Source organism: Ascidiella aspersa, chromosome 8 (assembly GCF_963924565.1).
Source record: "Ascidiella aspersa chromosome 8, kaAscAspe10.2, whole genome shotgun sequence".
NCBI lineage: Eukaryota > Metazoa > Chordata > Ascidiacea > Phlebobranchia > Ascidiidae > Ascidiella > Ascidiella aspersa.
Window position 1 is genome coordinate 19245077 of NC_139454.1, and position 19497 is coordinate 19264573.

At 34.3% G+C, this 19497-nt stretch overlaps 1 protein-coding gene across 1 annotated transcript; it reads right to left on the minus strand.

Moving 5' to 3' along the window:
- Positions 1–8984: 8984 nt before the first annotated feature.
- LOC146136726 (uncharacterized) lies at positions 8985–10359 on the minus strand. The gene is made up of 3 exons (XM_083396242.1): positions 10095–10359; positions 9409–9447; positions 8985–9136 (listed from the first exon to the last, which is right to left on the minus strand). Exons 1-3 carry the CDS (start codon positions 10342–10344, stop codon positions 8985–8987), a joined length of 441 nt encoding a protein of 146 aa, XP_083252368.1. The 5' UTR covers positions 10345–10359.
- Between the last annotated feature and the right edge of the window lie 9138 nt (positions 10360–19497).

A 19497-nucleotide genomic window follows, 5' to 3' on the forward strand; every position in this document is an offset into this window, starting at 1 on the left:
GCCGTTCGACAACTAGAATTTTTGTTAAAATCCGAATTAGATTAGAACAAGATTTAGAGCGCACAATCAAATCACAAATTAGAATTAGCCGCATTTTGCTCTAAATCATTGCTTAAGAAAACTACAATAAGCTAGTTTAATAGTGAGTTGCAACTATTAATATACATACACCTAACTGAAGGTAATACAAGTTCGTGTCGAAACGCATTATTCAAGATGATGTCGATCTACTCAGAGCGTGTTATGCCGTACCAAATAAATGCTTTTAAATCGAGTATTTTGCTAACTTAATTCTTTTTATACAAGTTCGTATCGAAACGTCCAGGCTACATTACAGATTCGAACATAGTATTTCTTAGAATTAACTAGTTGTCCAAATTTCTGCCTTGCAAAGCCGCAAACTGCAGCACCTATCGTGTTTTAATTTAGCTTCGGCGGTCGTCCGATTGTTATTCGTCGCGCGAAAAAAAGGTCTGCGGTTTTGGTCGACGCCAACTCGAACCTTATGAACTGCGAAACAAAATTGCAGGAGACCGCAAAGAACCTTTACAAGCGAACGTTGTACATTGTTCACCTGAATTTCGCGGTAATTTCCTCGCGCCGAGGCTTTACGAAAAGCTTTACCGAAAAAATCACCTTCGTCGCACTGTAGCAGACTTGGACCACTAGATAATTCTAGGTTTCTAATTCATTTGAATTAGAGCAAAATGCGGCTAATTATAATCATAATCTAATTTGTGAATTACTTGTGTGCTCTAATTCGAGTTTTCGGATTTAAAAAGAGTTTGAATTAACACTCTTTGGTTGGAACGACTTGTATGTAATTTTTACAGTCCAAAAAGCACAAAAAGGCATGAAAATTAGCACACACATATTAGGTAAACATTATTTACTATTCACGTTCTTATAATAACTTGCGATTAAATTAAATTAAATTGAATGTAAATAATTAAATGTGATTCTAGTTGTTTTAGGGAATTCGGTAATTCTAATTTTAATCTAATTTGAGAAACCTCAAAACGATCTAATTTTAATTCTAACCTGATTTTAAAAAGCGAAAATATATCTTGTTGTTCAAGTCTGACTGTAGGAATGTTGCCCTGCAGACATCGTGTGTTCAGCACTGAAAAGTCGTCATCGCTTTTTTTGGGCGCACTTTGATTTTTGCACGTAGAGAGCAACACAACAAATTACAAAATCCAAAGATACGCTATCCAAAATATAATATCAAAGGGCGCCGAAATAAGTAAGGGAAAATAAATATAATAATAATAACACTATAGACCCACCAACGCTAAAGCTCACTCTAATCAAAATAACGTTAGAAATATAAAGCCTCAAAAGAAAATATGGTAGGATTCTAGACCAGAACCAACAATATTGTCCTGGTGTACCCCTAGTGTCAGTAACGCTAAAATAATATGTTTTGGATACCGTACCTTTTTATTATGTAATCTTTTGTGCTGCTTTCTACGTGCAAAAATCAAGGAGCGCCGTTTTTGGTTGGTCAGTCATAAGGTCAGTTGGTTTAACCTATGGGCAGTTTTACTTTTCCATTTTTATGTTAATAGACCGGTTAAACTAGAAAAAACGTAAACTATATTTTAAACAACCATTTATTATGAAATCGTTGGCCCTTCTTTTAAAGCTAAAGCTTTTTTAAACTTTTAGGATGACTATTTAAAAAAGGTGTGACATTTAAAAACTATGGAATTTTTTTTAGCTTTTTGTTGAAAGTTAGGAACGCGTAGAAACGGTGTCCCCATAATACATCATTATAAAAACGGCTCTTAAAATTGTTTCTTTATGACCTAACTTAAGAGTCCAAATATTTACAAAGAATATATCCATGTGTAACTCTAAATGCATTTAAATACATTAAAAGTGATCTCCTGTGTAGCATTTATAACAAAAAAAAACAGTTCTTGGGTACACTATGCACGGATCTGTAATGTAGCTTGACAAGAATTGCATTTACTTTTCAGTCACACGTTCGTACCTTACTAAATACATTTTGATACGAACTTGTATCGTCTTCTGTTAATGCGACGTATCGAAAGGTATTAATCAAGAAGATGTTGATTTACTCGACCTTTTTGGCTTTGCAATTCATTATTACCAAGCTACCAACAAGTTCTACTTTAAAAATGTCAATACGGTTATATTGAAACAAAATGCGTTTCAAATCTTAGATATTTTAAACGAAAAAGAAAAAAACCTCAAATTAAAAGCAGGGGATATCCTCTTACTAAATTGCCGAGGCAACATTTGACCTGCAATAACATTAAGCAGTGTTATGGGTCACCATCCCCAAATGGGGTCCATCAAACGTTGGCAGGAGATACGCGAGTTTATTCCGAGTTGGTTGACTTTATGTAAAGCAGCAGTATTTGAATGTAACATTTTATGTTTGAAGTATTATTTCGTCATAATTCGACAGCTATATTGCATTTAGAAAATGCTACAAATGCATTGCAATCTGCAAAGCCAAAAAGTTCGAGTAAATAAACATCTTCTTGATTAATACGTTTCGATACGTCGCATTAACAGAAGACGATACAAGTTCGTATTGAAATGTCTTTATTAAGGTACGAACGTATGTCTGAAAAGTAAATTAAAGCGTCACTTGTAAAAGGTGGGACGCAATTCTTGTCAATCAACTTCAGTTAATGTTAAGTGATGATGTCAATCAACCGACCTTTTTGGCTTTGCAATTCATTATTAAGTTACATTAAAGATCTGTGAATGGTATACACAAATTCGCTCAAATGTATAACAGTATACGTAGTTATGCATAATTAGTATCTATATTTTTATATACTTTTGATATACTACGACAAAACAGTTGCATTATCTTACTGAGTAAAATCAAATATGGCTTTTAGTAAAACGAACATTAAGTTTAAAACACGAGGGAAAGAATAACTGTCCAAATGCTCAATTTAGAATCGCTTAACTCTAATTACTAGCGGTTTTACTAATTAGTGAAACGAGTAAAGTGTCTGAGAAGTTCTATAACTCGTATATATGAACAGACTTAGTGCATTGGTTCTTGAACTGGGGTCCGTAGACCCCATATGGTACATGGAATAATAAACTGAACAACAGTTTTAAATAGCTCACTGCAGTTATTTTTGTAAACGATGTTTGTGCATTTTGTAAACGATTTTGACTTGAAATAATTTTGACAATTTTTACCTAAGGTGTGAATTGTGACAAAGTTTTGACTTTTTTTGGCCAAGTTAAAAAACAATCGCCCTGTAGTTATAACAATTACAAGCCAATTGTACCTATTCTGTACAGCGCGGCATAGGTCAGTGAACAAAGCCTATATGCAAGAACAATCAAGAGTCATAACACGCGCAGTAACCCTGATTAATATCCGCTTACGTTTTTACGACTTTAAACAGTGTAGCTGTTAGCATTAGCATATTAACATACGGTGCGCGGCTCACGCATATTACAACTATATATATCTGGGCTGGGGAAAGCAGAACTGCAAAGGGTAGGCTTTTTTAAACAGGCGGGGGTATCATTGTTTAACACTGAATGTGAGATATTTGAAACCGCTTTGACCTTGTGCAAAGAACTATATGACCTCAACTCCTCATAAGTAACAGCATTATCGTTGGGGCGTTTCATGTCTTTTTTCCTCATTTTTTTGTTTTTCTTGAAAATTTGAACAATTTATCTTTGATTGTTTTTGTTAACATACTCTAAATGTTGACGATTGCATGGGAATATTGATAAGATAACATGTCACTTTTAAATGAAAATAAACAACGACCTAAATAAATATATATTTTTTGGACCACTGTTCACATTAAATTGATTATTATTATCAGTGTATTGTGAATTTGTTTAGACCGGTCACGGTCAGGTGTTTTAAAGGACATTGGTTGTGCATAATACATTTAGAAATATCCATACAAGAAGTAAGGTCAGGCATTTTATGTAAATGTTACAAGATATAGGCAGAAGTAGGAAGAATTTTGTTAAAGTTTCGAATAAATCCTAAGATAATGGCTGATTGTCAACATTCTGTTAAAAATGAATAAAGAATTATTGGAAACGTTCACAAAATGCTTCCTACTTCTGTATGGGGTTTGCATTCTAAGACAAACTGCAACTCTAAGCATAATGCTCCAAATTTAACAGAAGAGTTGTTTTAAACATTTAAATATAGAAACAAACAGGGAGTCAGATTTGGCCGTGGGTCATAGCTGTCTGTTATTTATAAATATGCCAAGGAACATACAAAAGCTTCAAACAGAATTTCTAAAAATACCAAGCGCTAGTTTTTTTTTTCTTTTTGGCACAGACTGTTTTCAGAAAACGACTTTAGCACTAAAATAATGACGAACCTTGTTTCGAAAATCCAACGAACAAGAACTTATAAATAAGATCCTCCAATTCCAAGTCTCCTAACTTAACGCGTTGACCAAAACAGATTCATTTTCTAGCCACTTTATGAAGAGCAGGCCTAATTTTTCTTCAATGCATTCACAAATTGAACTGAACATCATTACCAGGGTTGGTAGGTTGGATTAATTTTATACCTGTTAGCAACGGCATATATTTTTCTTGGTTATCCTAAATCTGAACTCATTTCTACTTTGACCTGATGAAGCACGGTTGTAAAAAAAGCTTGTCTAGATTGTAAAACTCATTTCTACTTTGACCTGATGAAGCACGGTTGCAAAAAAGCTCGTCAATAATTTCATACAACTTGTCGTTAAGAATTGTCACCTGATTTCCAGTTTACATGTTAGTTTTAATGGTCGCAACCAGTGTTTGCCCTTTTTAAATTTTCACACCAAGAAATGTTGGTTTCGATTGGCCTGAATGTTTTAAAGGTGAGACAGCCGAGTCGTCAATGAGTAATAAACAATGTGTATTAGTAAAATTGGTATCAAACTTTAACAAATATACAAACACATGTACACGTTGATTCCGCATAGCACTTCGTATTATTATTGCCTTTTTTCCAATATTTATCCACTTTTTTCAGTTTGTTAGCTGAATCCTAGTAGCTGTTTGCTGAATATTAGAAAATCCTAGTAGATTCTAAAATCTGGCAAGAAGCAAATTTCGCTACGCAAATAATCTAGTTGTGCTGCGCATTTGCCTTCTAAACGAAACACTATTTAACTTTTTTTCAGGCGCTATGATTTTCAACAGTATGCCAGTTCAACATACTATTCTGGCAAAACAGTAAGCCGATCGCACACAAAGTAAGCGGAAACTAGTTTCAGAATACTGCCAAATACCACAACAGACAATACAAGGCATTACGTGGGCTGGAGATACACAGAGTCGTAGGCGCTGTTTTAATTTATAATCTCGGGACAGACAAGTATTCTGTGCTCGGATTTGGTAAGCAGCCTGTCTATAATGCACAGCTGATGAGTAGGAGTGAATTTCTGGGAACACTGCGAATCTAGAATGTTTTACGTGTAGTTGGATTGTGCTATCGAGCGCTAAGTACAACTAATATGAGTTTACCTGGGCTAGTTTAAGCGCTATATAACTTCGGGATGTACTTTCACCGGTCGTTAATAGTTAACTATGTATTAACCTGGCCTAAAAGTATTTTATAAGCGCAATATAGACTTTCTATTAAACTGACAATAATCTTTCAACACAATTCCAAGTTCGGTATATTCTTACTGAAAAACACCATTTTTCTTCACTACAACGACGGAGAACGTAGTATAAGTTCGTTGTTAAAAATAATAAATAACGACATATTTAAAAGGTCCATAAAGCAAAGTGTTACAAATCAACTTATCCGATATAAATTACCTCGTCATTTGTCTCAACTACTAATGCTGTAACGAAAAAGAACCAATAAGGCATATCAAAACACATACAGAAGTAGATAGCGTCTGTTTACAAAACGCCACCTACTTCTGTATGGGCTTTGATATTCGTTCTACGTCTAACTACAACCTCCAGCCATTATCCTAAGGCTATTTTGAAACGTTCGCAAAATGCAACCCACTTCTGCATTGGCATTGCTGTTAATTCTACGCCTAACTACAATCTCCAGCAATTATATTAGGATTTATTAAAACGTTCACAAAATGCTACCTATACTTCTATATGGGCTTTGCTATTCATTCTACGTCTAGCTACAACCTCAAGCCTTTATATTATAATTTATTCGAAACCTTTACAAAATGCCACCTACATCTGTATGGACTTTCGATATTCTTACTACGTAACTACAATCTCCAGCAATTCACGTAAGGCAATTTTGAAACGTTCACAAAATACTACCTTCTTTTGTATTCGTTTTGGTGCCAATTCTACTCCTAACCACAACCTCCAGCCATTTTTGAAACGAAACGTAAAACACAACAAGCGCAGCGGCTGTAGGGACTTGCAAAGCGAAGAGGATTTTTGTTTCCGCCAGGAAGTTTTAAACGGGCTGGCCTAAAAACCCTAGCACTCGGCTAAAAGGTTACAAACTGCAGAGCGGCCAATCAATAGACAAGGGTCGGAAATGGCGAGACTGAAAAAAAACACAACAAGCCGGTCTAACTATCAAGCACTGACTATTGTTTTTCCATAACTAGTCAGCTCAAACGAGACACAGGGAGCCTAAGAAGCAACGGGCTGACGTTTGAGTGTTAGTCACTGCGCGTTACCGCCACGGACGCATATAAACATACAACAAGCACACATTCTGGTATTACTGAAAACACTCGGTATTATATCGTGCAATGGCTGGAGTGGCTAATATCCACAGGCTCAGTTAGGTGGTGGGAAGACTGATTAACGACAACTGCTTGTGCACGATCGTAACGACTCTAAAAGATTAAAAACGATAAACAGTATGACCCGATTTTCAATGAAAATTTTTGAACAAATCCCAAAGAGTTGGAGTTCACGTTTGCTTTTTGTTGGCTACCTACCCAGTGTTCATGCATTTGTTATCTCTCAGGCAAATACTGCGCCTTGCTCATGGATATCGTGTTATGTTTTGCGGCAATCGTAATTATCACGCTGTGAGAGCGATACAGCCTTTCAAAGAATACTGCGGTGTTTTTTTAAGACTTGACTTAAGGCACTTAATTCGGTTATTTAATGGACTCTATTTAATGATTTTTTTGGCAAAATTGGTGGATTTTTACACCAATTTATGCTTATAAAACAAGTTTGATTTCTACATTTTTCGTTTTTGTTGTTTACTGATTAAAATATCGCTTATGATCATAACAGTTTACCTATTTAACTTGATTGCAATATTTTAGGCAAATTTCTCAACTTGGACTTAAAAACAACGTTAGACATGACTTGCTTTTTTTCGCAAATTGACTTGGACTTGAAGTCATTTTCAAATGATTTGTTGACAACCCTGGAATACTGCTTTGTTTTTCATAGGTGTCCGTCCAAAGAGCAATTGCAATGCAGAATATGCGAAACACACCATGAACATTAATCGAAGGCGAAAGTATGAAATAAGAACTTTTAAATGCTACACCTAAACCTTTTTAAAGTAGTGATTGCCATAAAATCAGCCATAAAATCAATCTAGGCACATTTCCTGCAAAACAACAATTTCTTGGCAATCTCCTTGAAAACACAATCCAAGGCAATTGCAGATATCCTATCAATATTATTTTTTTTTAAATCACTGACTCGAACATTCCTTTTTAAACTGCTAAAATAATCGTATTTTGACGCTGTTGCATTGCATAGTGAAAGCACTGTCCGGTAATGAATTAGCAGCTCAGTACAAGCATCTTTGGCCCTTTTGTGTTTAATTAAATCACCTTAATATTATTATGTGCATTCAATCATAATTACTGTCACTTCTGGAGGAAACGAGAAAAAACACATTACGTCACGAGAAAAACACGCACAAGTTAGTCGCCTTCCAACATAAAGTTCATTGCGACTAACAAGCGTATCCATAGAGTGCTTACATTTAAACTACTACTTTCTAAACGTTTTAGGTGTTGGTTCACACATGTGACTAAATGACTATACTTAAGTGCATTTAAGTCAAACTTTAGTCACTGTTTTCAAATGACTTGATTTCACTTCAATTATTGAGAAAAAAAGTGGACTTAATTAATTCTTTCAGACAAATGACTTGACTTGGATTTCAGTCATTTAAACAAATGACTTGACTTGGACTTCAGTCATTTACACACATTACATGACTAGGACTTGAGTAATTTAGACAAATGACTTGACTTGGACTTTAGTTATATAGACAAACGACTTGACTTGGACATCAGCCATTTAGACAAATTAGTTGACTTGCACATAATAATATAAAGGTGATTAAATTAAATACACTTTAGTAAAAATTGAATATTTAATTACCAGGTAATAAATGTAATAATTAATAAATGTTATTTTGCACTATGTTTCGATTTTTGGTGTTTATATTTGTCAGAAAAGTTTAATATTTAATTTTTATGCCAATATTTGTTTTTTTTTAAGTTGATTCACACAGAATGGTATGTTATCTGCTAAATGCATAACAGTATGTTTTTGTTGAGTTATACTGGTAAACATGCTGTCATAAAATAACAGGCAAATGTACTTAATGTTGCTTAGAATTACTTAGACTTTTAGTTATGTATATATTTTAAGTTGTCTATCTGTTTTTGCAGAATAGCATAGGGTGAATAGAGAATGACAAATCATTGGAAACTGTGCATATACAGCTACGCTAATACATACTGCTTTTTAAACCACCATTAATGCTTTGTATGGCTCAATGTACAAGACAATTAAAGCAGATCAATGTTAATTCCTTACGTAATGTGACTGACTGACTGCTAATGCAATTTTGTATTTAAATTGAGGGCAAATACAAAAAAAAAAAAAAAAAGTGTAATAAACATAAAACAGAAATCGTGTAAACAAAAAAATGTTTAAGCAAATTTTTGATAAGGTAATTTTGATTCAGAATTTCATTAACTCATTTAATATAAAAGTTTAGCAGAAAAATATTGAAAAATTTAAATAAATATTGGCTTGTTAAATAATAGATAAAATACTGTAAATATAGAGTTATGAAGTAACAAACCGTTTGAAAAGCTTGCTTTGTTGGCGGCAGCAACACTATCAAAACTATGTCTTTTCACAAACCCGGAGAAGCTATCCAGTGACCCTATGACAAAATGAAACATTTAAATGATCAACATTCACAATGTGTTTAAAGGTGTCCTAAATCGAGATATTAAAATATGCAATGATTTATTAAATAAAGAAAATTCAATTTTTAGACATTTTTTGTGAGTCACTTATGTATTTGCTTTACACCATTTGTGGTGAAAACAGTTAGAACTAAATTAAACTACATCTATACAAAACTTTATTAAAAGTTATTGAATATTTTAGGAAAATTTCTAAAATGATAATGTTTAATTGCAACATGCTAACCTTTTTGTTTTGTCTTCTTCAGAAGCCCGGATTTGTTGCCTGAAAGCAATTGACAATTTTTAACAGCTCTTAATTTTCAACATGAGTTATTTGGTTGTCATGCAGTTAGCAAGGTTTATTCATAACACTGTGAGACAATCTCGCAATTGTTTTAACCAATAAGTCTATTTTAAATGTCATAAAAAAATGGAAAAAAGGTTTCAATTGAAGTACAACTTCTAACCAATGGTCTGCAACCTTTTTAAAACTGCAGAACACTACAAAAAATAATAGCAAATTGGCAGCACACTTTTTACAAAACCATACACACACAAGGTAAGGTAATGCCTAATGCCTTAACATAATTGCTTATCTAATGGGTAGTTTGCAACTGAGTCTTGCTTGCTTGCATACTAAGTTAAGTTAGAAATACTTTTTTCCAAAATTAAAAAAAATTCTGCAGCACATTTGAAAATCTTTTAAAGAACACCGACATGCGGCTGCGCACTTTAATAACCACTGCTCTTAACTGCTATTTGCAACATCCGGGCATTTTATTCACTTTTAATCACTGTAAAATAGCCCCAGGTCATATTTAGCCGAAGCCTTATAAAGCCACAGCCAAATAGTGCAAACAAGAGCTGCAGCGGTCCAGAACACTGCTCTGCAAAGGTGCAAACAGGAAATGGAGAAAAACAACTTGTTACTTGAGTTTGCTTCCTCGCTGTGCAGACGCTTGTAGAGCTTGCGTTTTCCGCCGCCACCTATTCCATTGTTGTTGGCATTATTTCCCGACACTGTGGCTGTGTGTAGGTGAATTGGTGAACGGATCAACCAATCGCTAGACGCTTCAGGGTTGTCTAAAACAACCGGCAACGATGAGGCAGGGACATTGTCAACAGACTTTTTTCGGTCCTTACGTTTCCGTTTTACAATCATCATCTGAAAAGGTAGCATTGTAATACTGGCACATGTTTATTTTTACAGATATGCCTATCAATCTTTAATAGCGTTAAGTAAGTGTTTATATTGCAAGCTTAGAATATTGTTTTATTTGTAGTCAAGAATTTTAGAAAATTTTAAAATTAGGAAAAAAATTTCCATCTAATCACTTTTTTAAAAGGAGTAATTGCACAAAATATCAGGTTCCATTGTTGGCTAAAATTAAAGAGGATAAAAAAACTATTTTGGCACCCAGCTCAGAAATTGTATAAAGAGATTAAAGGTCGTACAAAAAAATATATAAATATGAGAAAATTATTTTGCTAAAGCGGGAAGTTTTAAATTGAATTTTAATTTACACTTATATATTTTTAGCATTGCTATATGGTAAGCACACGCGCACACAAATACTTTCAATTTACCGTTTGGCTTTATCCTGATTTCCTTTTGAATTTATCCAGAATTGAAGCGTAGACTTTAGTTAATTTCGCTGCCATGTTTAAAATCACTGCATAAAAACATTTTTACCTTTTGGCCTATGTTAATACAAACCGATTAAAAAGAAAGCAAAATATTTATAAATATACAATAAAAGTCAAACTCCCAACCTTGGTTTTACCAGTCTAGGTAGATTTAGTTTGAGTAACTAATGCAAAGTTAGAGTAACTAAAGTTTGAGTAACTAATGCAAAGTAACATTTTCATAAACTGTTTGTATACATTCTGTAAATATATGCAACTGCAATAAAGGTGAATAACAATGCACTTACATCAAGTCAAAGATAAATGACTTGTTTAAAGGTGGAAATGAAACAACAACACATTTCATTGTAGTTTGGGTTTAAAAATGTTTTTTTACTAGTTCAGGACTTGCCTTTCTAAAGCAATGAGTGAGATTCCACTTTAGTTAACTATTGTTCTAAACTTATATCTGACTTGGTGTACCTACAAAATACCTTAATTTTTACTTACATCTTCTTATTTAATAAATTAATGACCGACTTGCAATGCAGACAGGTAATTACAAAACATTCTGATGCACTATTCAAACATAAATGACTGATATCAGTCAGTCTTATGGCAGTCTCAAACTGACACGACCCGTATTTCTTGAGTAGTCCAAACCTAAAAAAATGCATGGATTAAATAAAAAGGTGGCTTGCAATTGAATTGAAATGTCAACGGTTAATAACCGGCCGCAATAGAGTGCAAAGGAAACATGCCATTTCGTCAGACTCTTTTCAGCGTTACTAAAGCATCTTATCAAATCACTCACTTCCCTATCTGTGGGCGGTTTGAACCAAGCCGACTGAAAGGGAATCATAAAAACGCTCACCACAAGGATATCTGCTAATTGTGAACAAAATTGATGCAGAAAAATAGCGCAATTTTGTATAGAGTTTTACAATGCTGCCAGGGTTGCTGTATATAAAGACTTGACACAATTGAATCGGTTTTGCACATTTCTAAAGAACTATATGGCTTGCTTAGTATTTTCAACTACAAAATGTCCAGGTTAAATTGTGGATCTCATAGGTAACATTTCTTATTGTTTCAGGTTTTAGTTTGAATATAGCATTCAAAACTAGAGTGCGACAAAATCAGATATTCCTCCTTCACAGAGATTGTTAAGAAAGATATGCAGCATAACAAAGCAAATAAGAACAACATCATTTACTTATATGTTTTAATGCAAACCTTTGGAGAATACTTCATACACACTTCCTGTCCATATGCTGCTTTTCACCATATTTTAAAAGAATTACCATTTCCTGAACCACACACGCGTACACCTCTTAACGTTTCAATGCCCAACTTGAGTGGTACTATGTCTATACTATAAAGCATGAGCATGACAGAAGAAATATATATATACTAGCAATAAAGTAACACCAGCCCTTATTTGTGCAGAAATATTCAATTACATTTTACTGGTTTTTTTCTTTTCTATCTAGTACAATTGAATATGTCTAATAAAGATTTAACAGATATGATACTTTATATATAGATTATATACAGGTGCCCTATTTTCCATAAACTTATTTCATTCAGGCCCTTAACTTACCTGATTGTGAAGATACTCACAATCAAGAGTTTAAAGACTTTTAACAGCATATATATATGTAAGGTGTGCAAATCCACATTTTGAGTTTATATATCATTCATTAGTGTTGCCTTTTCCCTCTGGTTGTGGCCCACTAAATTTAAAATGTCAAGAGACTGTACAAGGTGCTATATATAGAAAGGTTCAATATAATTCTAGCATGTTTTTTTCTAAAAATCAATTTAACTATTTAGGAGAAATATCAACCAAAAATTAACTTAACTAAAAACTACAGTTACTGGTCAACGATTCAATAATGACATCCAGTTAACTGTCACTAAGTTATATTAAACTGTTGATTAGAACTAAATAAGCAAGTGGCACTAATTAAAAAAAATAGATAAAGTTTACCTTTTTGCTAAGTGCATCTCTTACCAATGTTTGGACACCTGTATATAATTTGTCTGAATATATAAGATAGTTTTTATTTCTATTGAATATTTCTGATTTATTAAACTCCTAATATGTTGCTAACTGTATACACTACTTATATATTTGAGGTAAACCAGTGCTTATATTGTAGAAACAGCATTTACTTTGTGCAAATAAAAGCTCAAAAGTATTTGAAAATGTGTTTCCTCGACAACATAACATATTCATTAAGTGTAACTGAACCATTTAACCTACTGATAACAACTATATAAGTCTACAGAGTAAAGTCATAGAGTTAAAACTTCAACATCCACACATGTTGGATAACTTTTACCTTTGTATGATTACATTTAAGCAAAACTAACTGGTGTCAAATACATATATATAAAATGTATATATGACTCAGTTATAAATTCAAGTTTTGAGCTTAAAGGTTAAACTTGGTATTAAAACGGAAGAAAATATAGAAATTACTTTTTTGAAGGCAACAATTTTTGGCACTGGTCTAGAATCCTACCACTCTTTTTTTACTGTAACAAAACAAGTTCAAAATTAAAATTCCAATAAGTAAAAATAAATATAATAACAATTGACCCTTACTAACCCAAACAATTTGTTAAGAACAAATAGGTATGTGGTGGGATTTAGACCAGCGGCAAATATTTAAATAAATTTAACTTGTATAAAGATAGAATAATTTAGGCTAATGACTGTAATATTACTTTGCATAACATGTGACCTTCTTGTAGCACGTACAACTAACCATTCGCTAGAACTATAAAAGAGCATTTTTGCTGCAGCATCAAATTTAAAAAAATAATATTTTAACTAGCTTTAGAACGAAAATTTAGCTTTATTCCTGTAGTATTACTTCGGCTGATATGTTGCAACTCGAACTAGTCTACCAAAAGTAGGTTGCCTTTTTGCTGCTTTAAATCGCGCAATTTCGCTTTTTGCTGCTGCGCCTTCACTGCTCGTATCGCGAAGCCGTTTTGTTTACATTCCGACTTACTTGGCAAGAGCTGGAGATATTCCAGTATTCGCGTCAAAATATAGCAAAAACAGGCGTCAGGTCTTCGCTCAGCGCACGGCGTATGGGTGAGCAAGCACACAGACAGGACAAGGGGGGGCACGAAAAGACATGCTGTGCTTTTTATAACTGCCAGAAATCAATATGAGGCTCGCTGTCGCCATTTTTCGCCCCAAAAAAAACTGTTTACTATGTCACGCTCCGTTGAAACGCCAGCAATCACGCCGTCACGCATGAGCGATTCATCAGCTGGAGCCGGCGGCGAAAGAAAAGGTCAAATAAGTTTTTGGCAAAGCTGCATGGCCCTTCGCTACATCAATACCTTAATAGGCACACATAACGATTTCGCTTAAACGAAGTAGATTTACTTTATATTATTTGGGTCTTCCATTATATTATTATATAGCCTTGTATCTTTGTATATGCGGTACGCCATCATTCATATCTTAACTTAACATGCACACATAATAATTTCGCCTCTCCATATCAGTATGGCATGACCTAGATTAGAAGTATTTCTACTAAATTTTCTCAAACATTTAGTTTTAATTATATTGTGTGTTCTATATTTATAAGCTTTTAGGTAATGATCAAAAAAGTCAATACGTCAGGCAGTGGTTTTTAGTTGTTATTCGGCTTACGACAAGATAGAGAAGATAAATAGATTGTGCATAGAAGTCATTCGCTGTAATGTCAAAATACTCGAAACACGCACCAACTGTAGCCTACACAACGCAGGAAATATTACTGAAATGATTACACTGTTATGCACTGAGACCAAATGATTTTTAGACGCTGCACAACAAAAACTGCAAAAAAATGTTCAGAGGGATGGCTTGCCCCCTAGGGGAGCGGTATTGCATTGTTTTATTGGTTTTGCTATTTAAATCCAAATAAACGCATTTTTACCGCTTTGCTACTTTTCTTCCTGAAATTTAGTAGGGCCCGGCGATACCTTGCTGAGTTAATTATCGTGATCCGATCTAATATCAAATAACGTCATTCACATGCTCCAGCAAGCAAAATAGAAACAATTGAAATGTTTAAAGGTAATTTTTTCTAATATTTAGGCAAAAAGTTTAGTTGCCTGCAGTTGCTAACTCTCTATTTTTTGACATATTTAGCCTACCTATTAAAGTAGAAATTGCCGTGTTGGAATCTTATCGCCGAAATTCCTACATCAATTTATTATCGGATCGGCACCGATACTACCCTGGCATCCGACGAATACCGATACTACCATTTGACATCGGGTATCAGCTCCGAACAGACATTCCTACAATTTAGCGGTACGTAATTTTTGTTTTTGCTATGCATTAAGCTGATGGGGTTTTGATGTTTTTTTTGTTTTTTTTGTATTTTGTAATTCAGCATTTTTAACAGATTGCTGATTAAAAAATATGCTAATTCGACCACTTCCAAGATTTTTTACAAATTCGCCACTGTTCATACTGAGTAAATAAAAGCATTTTAACCTTGTTGTCTGGAAAACCTGGTAGCCTAATAACCCCTTCATGTTATTTCCACAAATCCTAGCGCCAGAGCGGCCGACTTTAATGCATTTTGGATCAATGGAACCGCCGCACAAAATAAGCCGGGCACGACCGTCAAATAAGCGGAAAAATCGAAAATCGACAATAAGCCGTCGCGAAAATCGATAAAATTAAATAGTAATTTAAAGTAATAGATGTGTTGATTTTAAATTCTGCCAATATATATCGCTGATGAAAGGCCGCACAGGCAGTTTACTTTGTTTGAAAAATCGATACAATGTCGCAGTGTTGTAATGACAAATTACTTGATTGACTTAAGTTTTTTCACTAAAATGACTAGACTTTACTTAAATCTTTCGAACAAGACTTTCTGGACTTAAGTGGTTGTGTTAAATAACTTTTTTAAATGCAATAAAATTGTTGTATTTATCTTCTTTTTTGTACAAAAAACAGTTTGGTAGCTGTATATTGCGTTTTCGTTATTTTTAGTCGATTTACTGGTCATAATCGAATATTATTATTGTTATTTTTAGTCGAGTTTCTAGTCATAATTTATCGAGTTACCTGTCATAATTTACCAATTCTAATAGTATAGCAAAACCACAATATTTTTAATAGTATAACAAAACCGCAACGTTTAGCAAGCAAATATGCAAACTTAAGATAATTAACCCATTTCTAAAAAGTGCTTAATAAAGACATTTTTTTTTTAAATCAAGTCATTTGTCAAAAATTGTGCGTTGCTTTAATAATTGTTTCAACTCTGCGATAGGATTCTAGACCAGCGCCGTAACGTCAATTTAAGAATATAATCCAGCCTAACTGGAACCACTTTTCAACCTGGGCGAACTTGGCGCGCCGAGTTTGGGCTTCATGCTTTTTTGTATAACATTACTCCTATCAAAATGTCGTAGCAAATATCCGTCATTGCGCGTTTTATACCCGCATTTAGAGAGCAATACCTCGTCCACGTCTTATGTTGTATTCGGCGATTGATTGAGGACGTCGATTTGATTTGTATCGTTTTTGTTAAATTCCTATTTTGTTGGAAGAGGCTATTTGCCTAGCTCGCCCGTTTACGTAACTTCGCACTACTGTAACCGGATCTGCAGAATTACCATACGATTTATTGGTAAAGTTGTTTACAGTAGTGCAAATTTTAAAGTTCCTTTACGAAGTATAGGCTACTGTAAACGGCTTTAGCAACAAATCGTATTGTAATTTTGCAGATCCGTTTAAAGTACACCGAAACCATCGCAGACTCACCAAATCTGTTGATCTATGATGCAAGCAGAGCAGGCTAGAAAAACAACTAGCCTGCAGTAAGGTTCGAACTCACGACCTCCGGTCAAGCCGGGACCGTCGCTTTACCAACTAAGCTATGCAGGCTTAGAGAGGTTTAAGTAGTGCGAATTTTGAAGTTAGATAAACGGATGGAAAAACTCCGGCGCTGGTCGTAATCCTACCACAACAAGAGAATATTGCACAGAGGAAGGCACTAGAGTCCAGGGATGTTCAAATGATTTCTGCCATGATCCACCACAGCCAAACCTGACAACATGATGATCCACCAAAATACGAATAGTAAACATATTGGACACGCTTTAATTTTAATGGTGCTTTATTTATGTAAACGCGATAACTCCAATAGTTAATCTTGTTTAGTGTTTGTTAACCTTTTTTAGTCAGGGCGCACTTGGCGAGCGAAGCGAGCGCGATTTTTTAGGTATACCGGCATTCCTGTTAAATTTCTTGCAAGTTTTTATTACATTGCCGAAAATACAAAATGTTAAAAGACCGCATCAAAACGTAAACCAGCCGTACGTAGAAAGATGATTCGCGCAAAGCGGGAGAATTTTTCGCACTTACGGTACGTAGTTAAAATAGTCAAAAAGTATTTGAAATGGACTCGTATCTAGTTTGTCAAAGAGGCGGCGGGCCGAATGAATTACATTGGCGGGTCGTAGGTTGCCGACCCCTGTTTTAGACTTCACAAAAGATTAGTCTCGTTGTTTGCTTGATTTTTACAAAATTCATTAAAAATGACAATTGGTATTCACATGAGAACACTGTCGAAAGTTAATTATTTTAAGACTACATTAGGAGATCCGCACAAAACGCTGAAAACATCCGGAACCGGATCGCGATCCGCCATTTGAACATGACCGCACTAAACCATTTACCGAACTTTAAATTTCAAACTTTGGGGACCGGCCTCATTTTTTCTAAACTGGAAACGTAAAGAAAATAACTTAGAAATTTGAAGTAAAGCAACGGGTTGCCGGGCAAATTGCCTCTTCCCATTTTGATTTTTTAGCCCACTTACGTCAATAGAGTCGTTATAGAGCCCCGGGTCTAGATCGACCCGTCACAGCGTAGGGAAATTGTTGGTTAAAATTGGCAAGTGTTGTAGGACAAAATGGAAATTTAGAGTGGCAGCCCTGAGGCATGCCTCAATTGTGACGCCCCAGCTATGAAACCTTTCTTTGTTCAGCTTAAATGCCCGCATAGTACGTGTACATTGACTTCTTGCAGTGTAAATGATTTTTTAGCGAAATTTAGTATCTAAGCTGAAAGATTAAAAAGAAATCTTTCAATCTAAAGTTGAAGTCATAAATAACGGCAGACATGTTCCAGATTTAAAAGGTTTGCATCAAACGACTAAACTAAACAAAACAAATAACACGTAACTTTCTTAAAACGGAGTGGATATGTGGCTGTCATAGGCGTAGTCAGGAGGACATGGCTCCCCAAATATTTATAAATATTGTGCTCTCAATAATAATTTGTCTTGTAGCATTGATGAGCATTACCACAACAGTCGATCACAGGCATGCCACACCTTCAATTGTCATGCACTGATACATCATAAATGTAGCTATTTCATCATAAATGTAGCGTTTAGATGTAGTTATCAATACGTTTGCTATACTTATTAATGTAGTTACACTACTTTTTAGTCATTTAGTTTTTGCTCTCTGAATGGTTTTTGAGTATTGCGTTAAAACTCAGACAGTTGCTACTGGAAACGGTTTGCTAGCATATTTACTTCTTTTCGATACGCAATTCATACAATAGCAAAAGCTAAACAAAAAAAGTTCAAACTTTTTGCTTCACCCAAAAATTTTTTTGGATGGCTACGCTACCAGTGGCTGCGCTTTAAAAAAAATCGCCTTTTTTACTCTGCTTCTTGTTTTCAATTTTCCAATAAACGTGAAGGCATTCTGCTATTTTTTTTATTAGTGCGATACCGTTTTTGTGGTTGTTAAAGAAAAAAGTGACTTGAAAAAATTAGTGCCTCACCATCTTGGAACCTCACCGCACGTCACTGCTACACATAGTATTAACATTGCAAGGATAAATAGATAAATTTCCAAAATAGCTTCTTCTGGGATACGAATTATGTGTTGTGAACTCTTTTCAACCCCTCCAAAAATTAATGAATTGATCGATAAAAAAATGACGAAGGCCTAAGTCTTGGGACAAATACCTCGATTGTACCTAAGAATTTTGTACAAATGACTTGGGTTTAAAAAAGTGTTTTCAGTAAGTATTACTACATTTATCTCAATTTGTGCATGTAAACAATAAACTTACTATATGTTGAGTCCTTAATGCACACACACCACTGCACAACACTAACGTGGTGAACCAGGACTTGGAGCCAATATATAAATTAAGAAAATGGTAAAGGTTTGCCTATTTTGTCTAAATACAAGATTTAACCAATAAATAAAAAGGGCGATGTTTCGCCTAAGTGTTTAAACACACCGTTTGTTATGCAAAGTAAGTATTTTACTATTTTTGTCCTAAAGATTTTGAAGACAAGAAAAATAAAATTCGACAATTCGACATCATTTCTTTTCCGACCTTGAATACGTACATATTTTAATAAGAATTTTTTTGTTGAAAAATTATCACGAACAGACTTGGACGACTGGATAGTTCTAGTTTTATAATTTAAAGAATTGGGCAAAATGCGGCTCATTAGAATTGTAATCTAATTTGTAAATGGCTTTTATGCACTAATTCCAATTCAAATCTACACACACATATTTACCATTTACGTTCTTATAAGCGATTTAAATTAGTTTGATTTTAAATAATTAAATGTAATTCTAGTTCAAATTCAATTTTTTATGAATTTTCCAAAACTAATATAATTTGAGA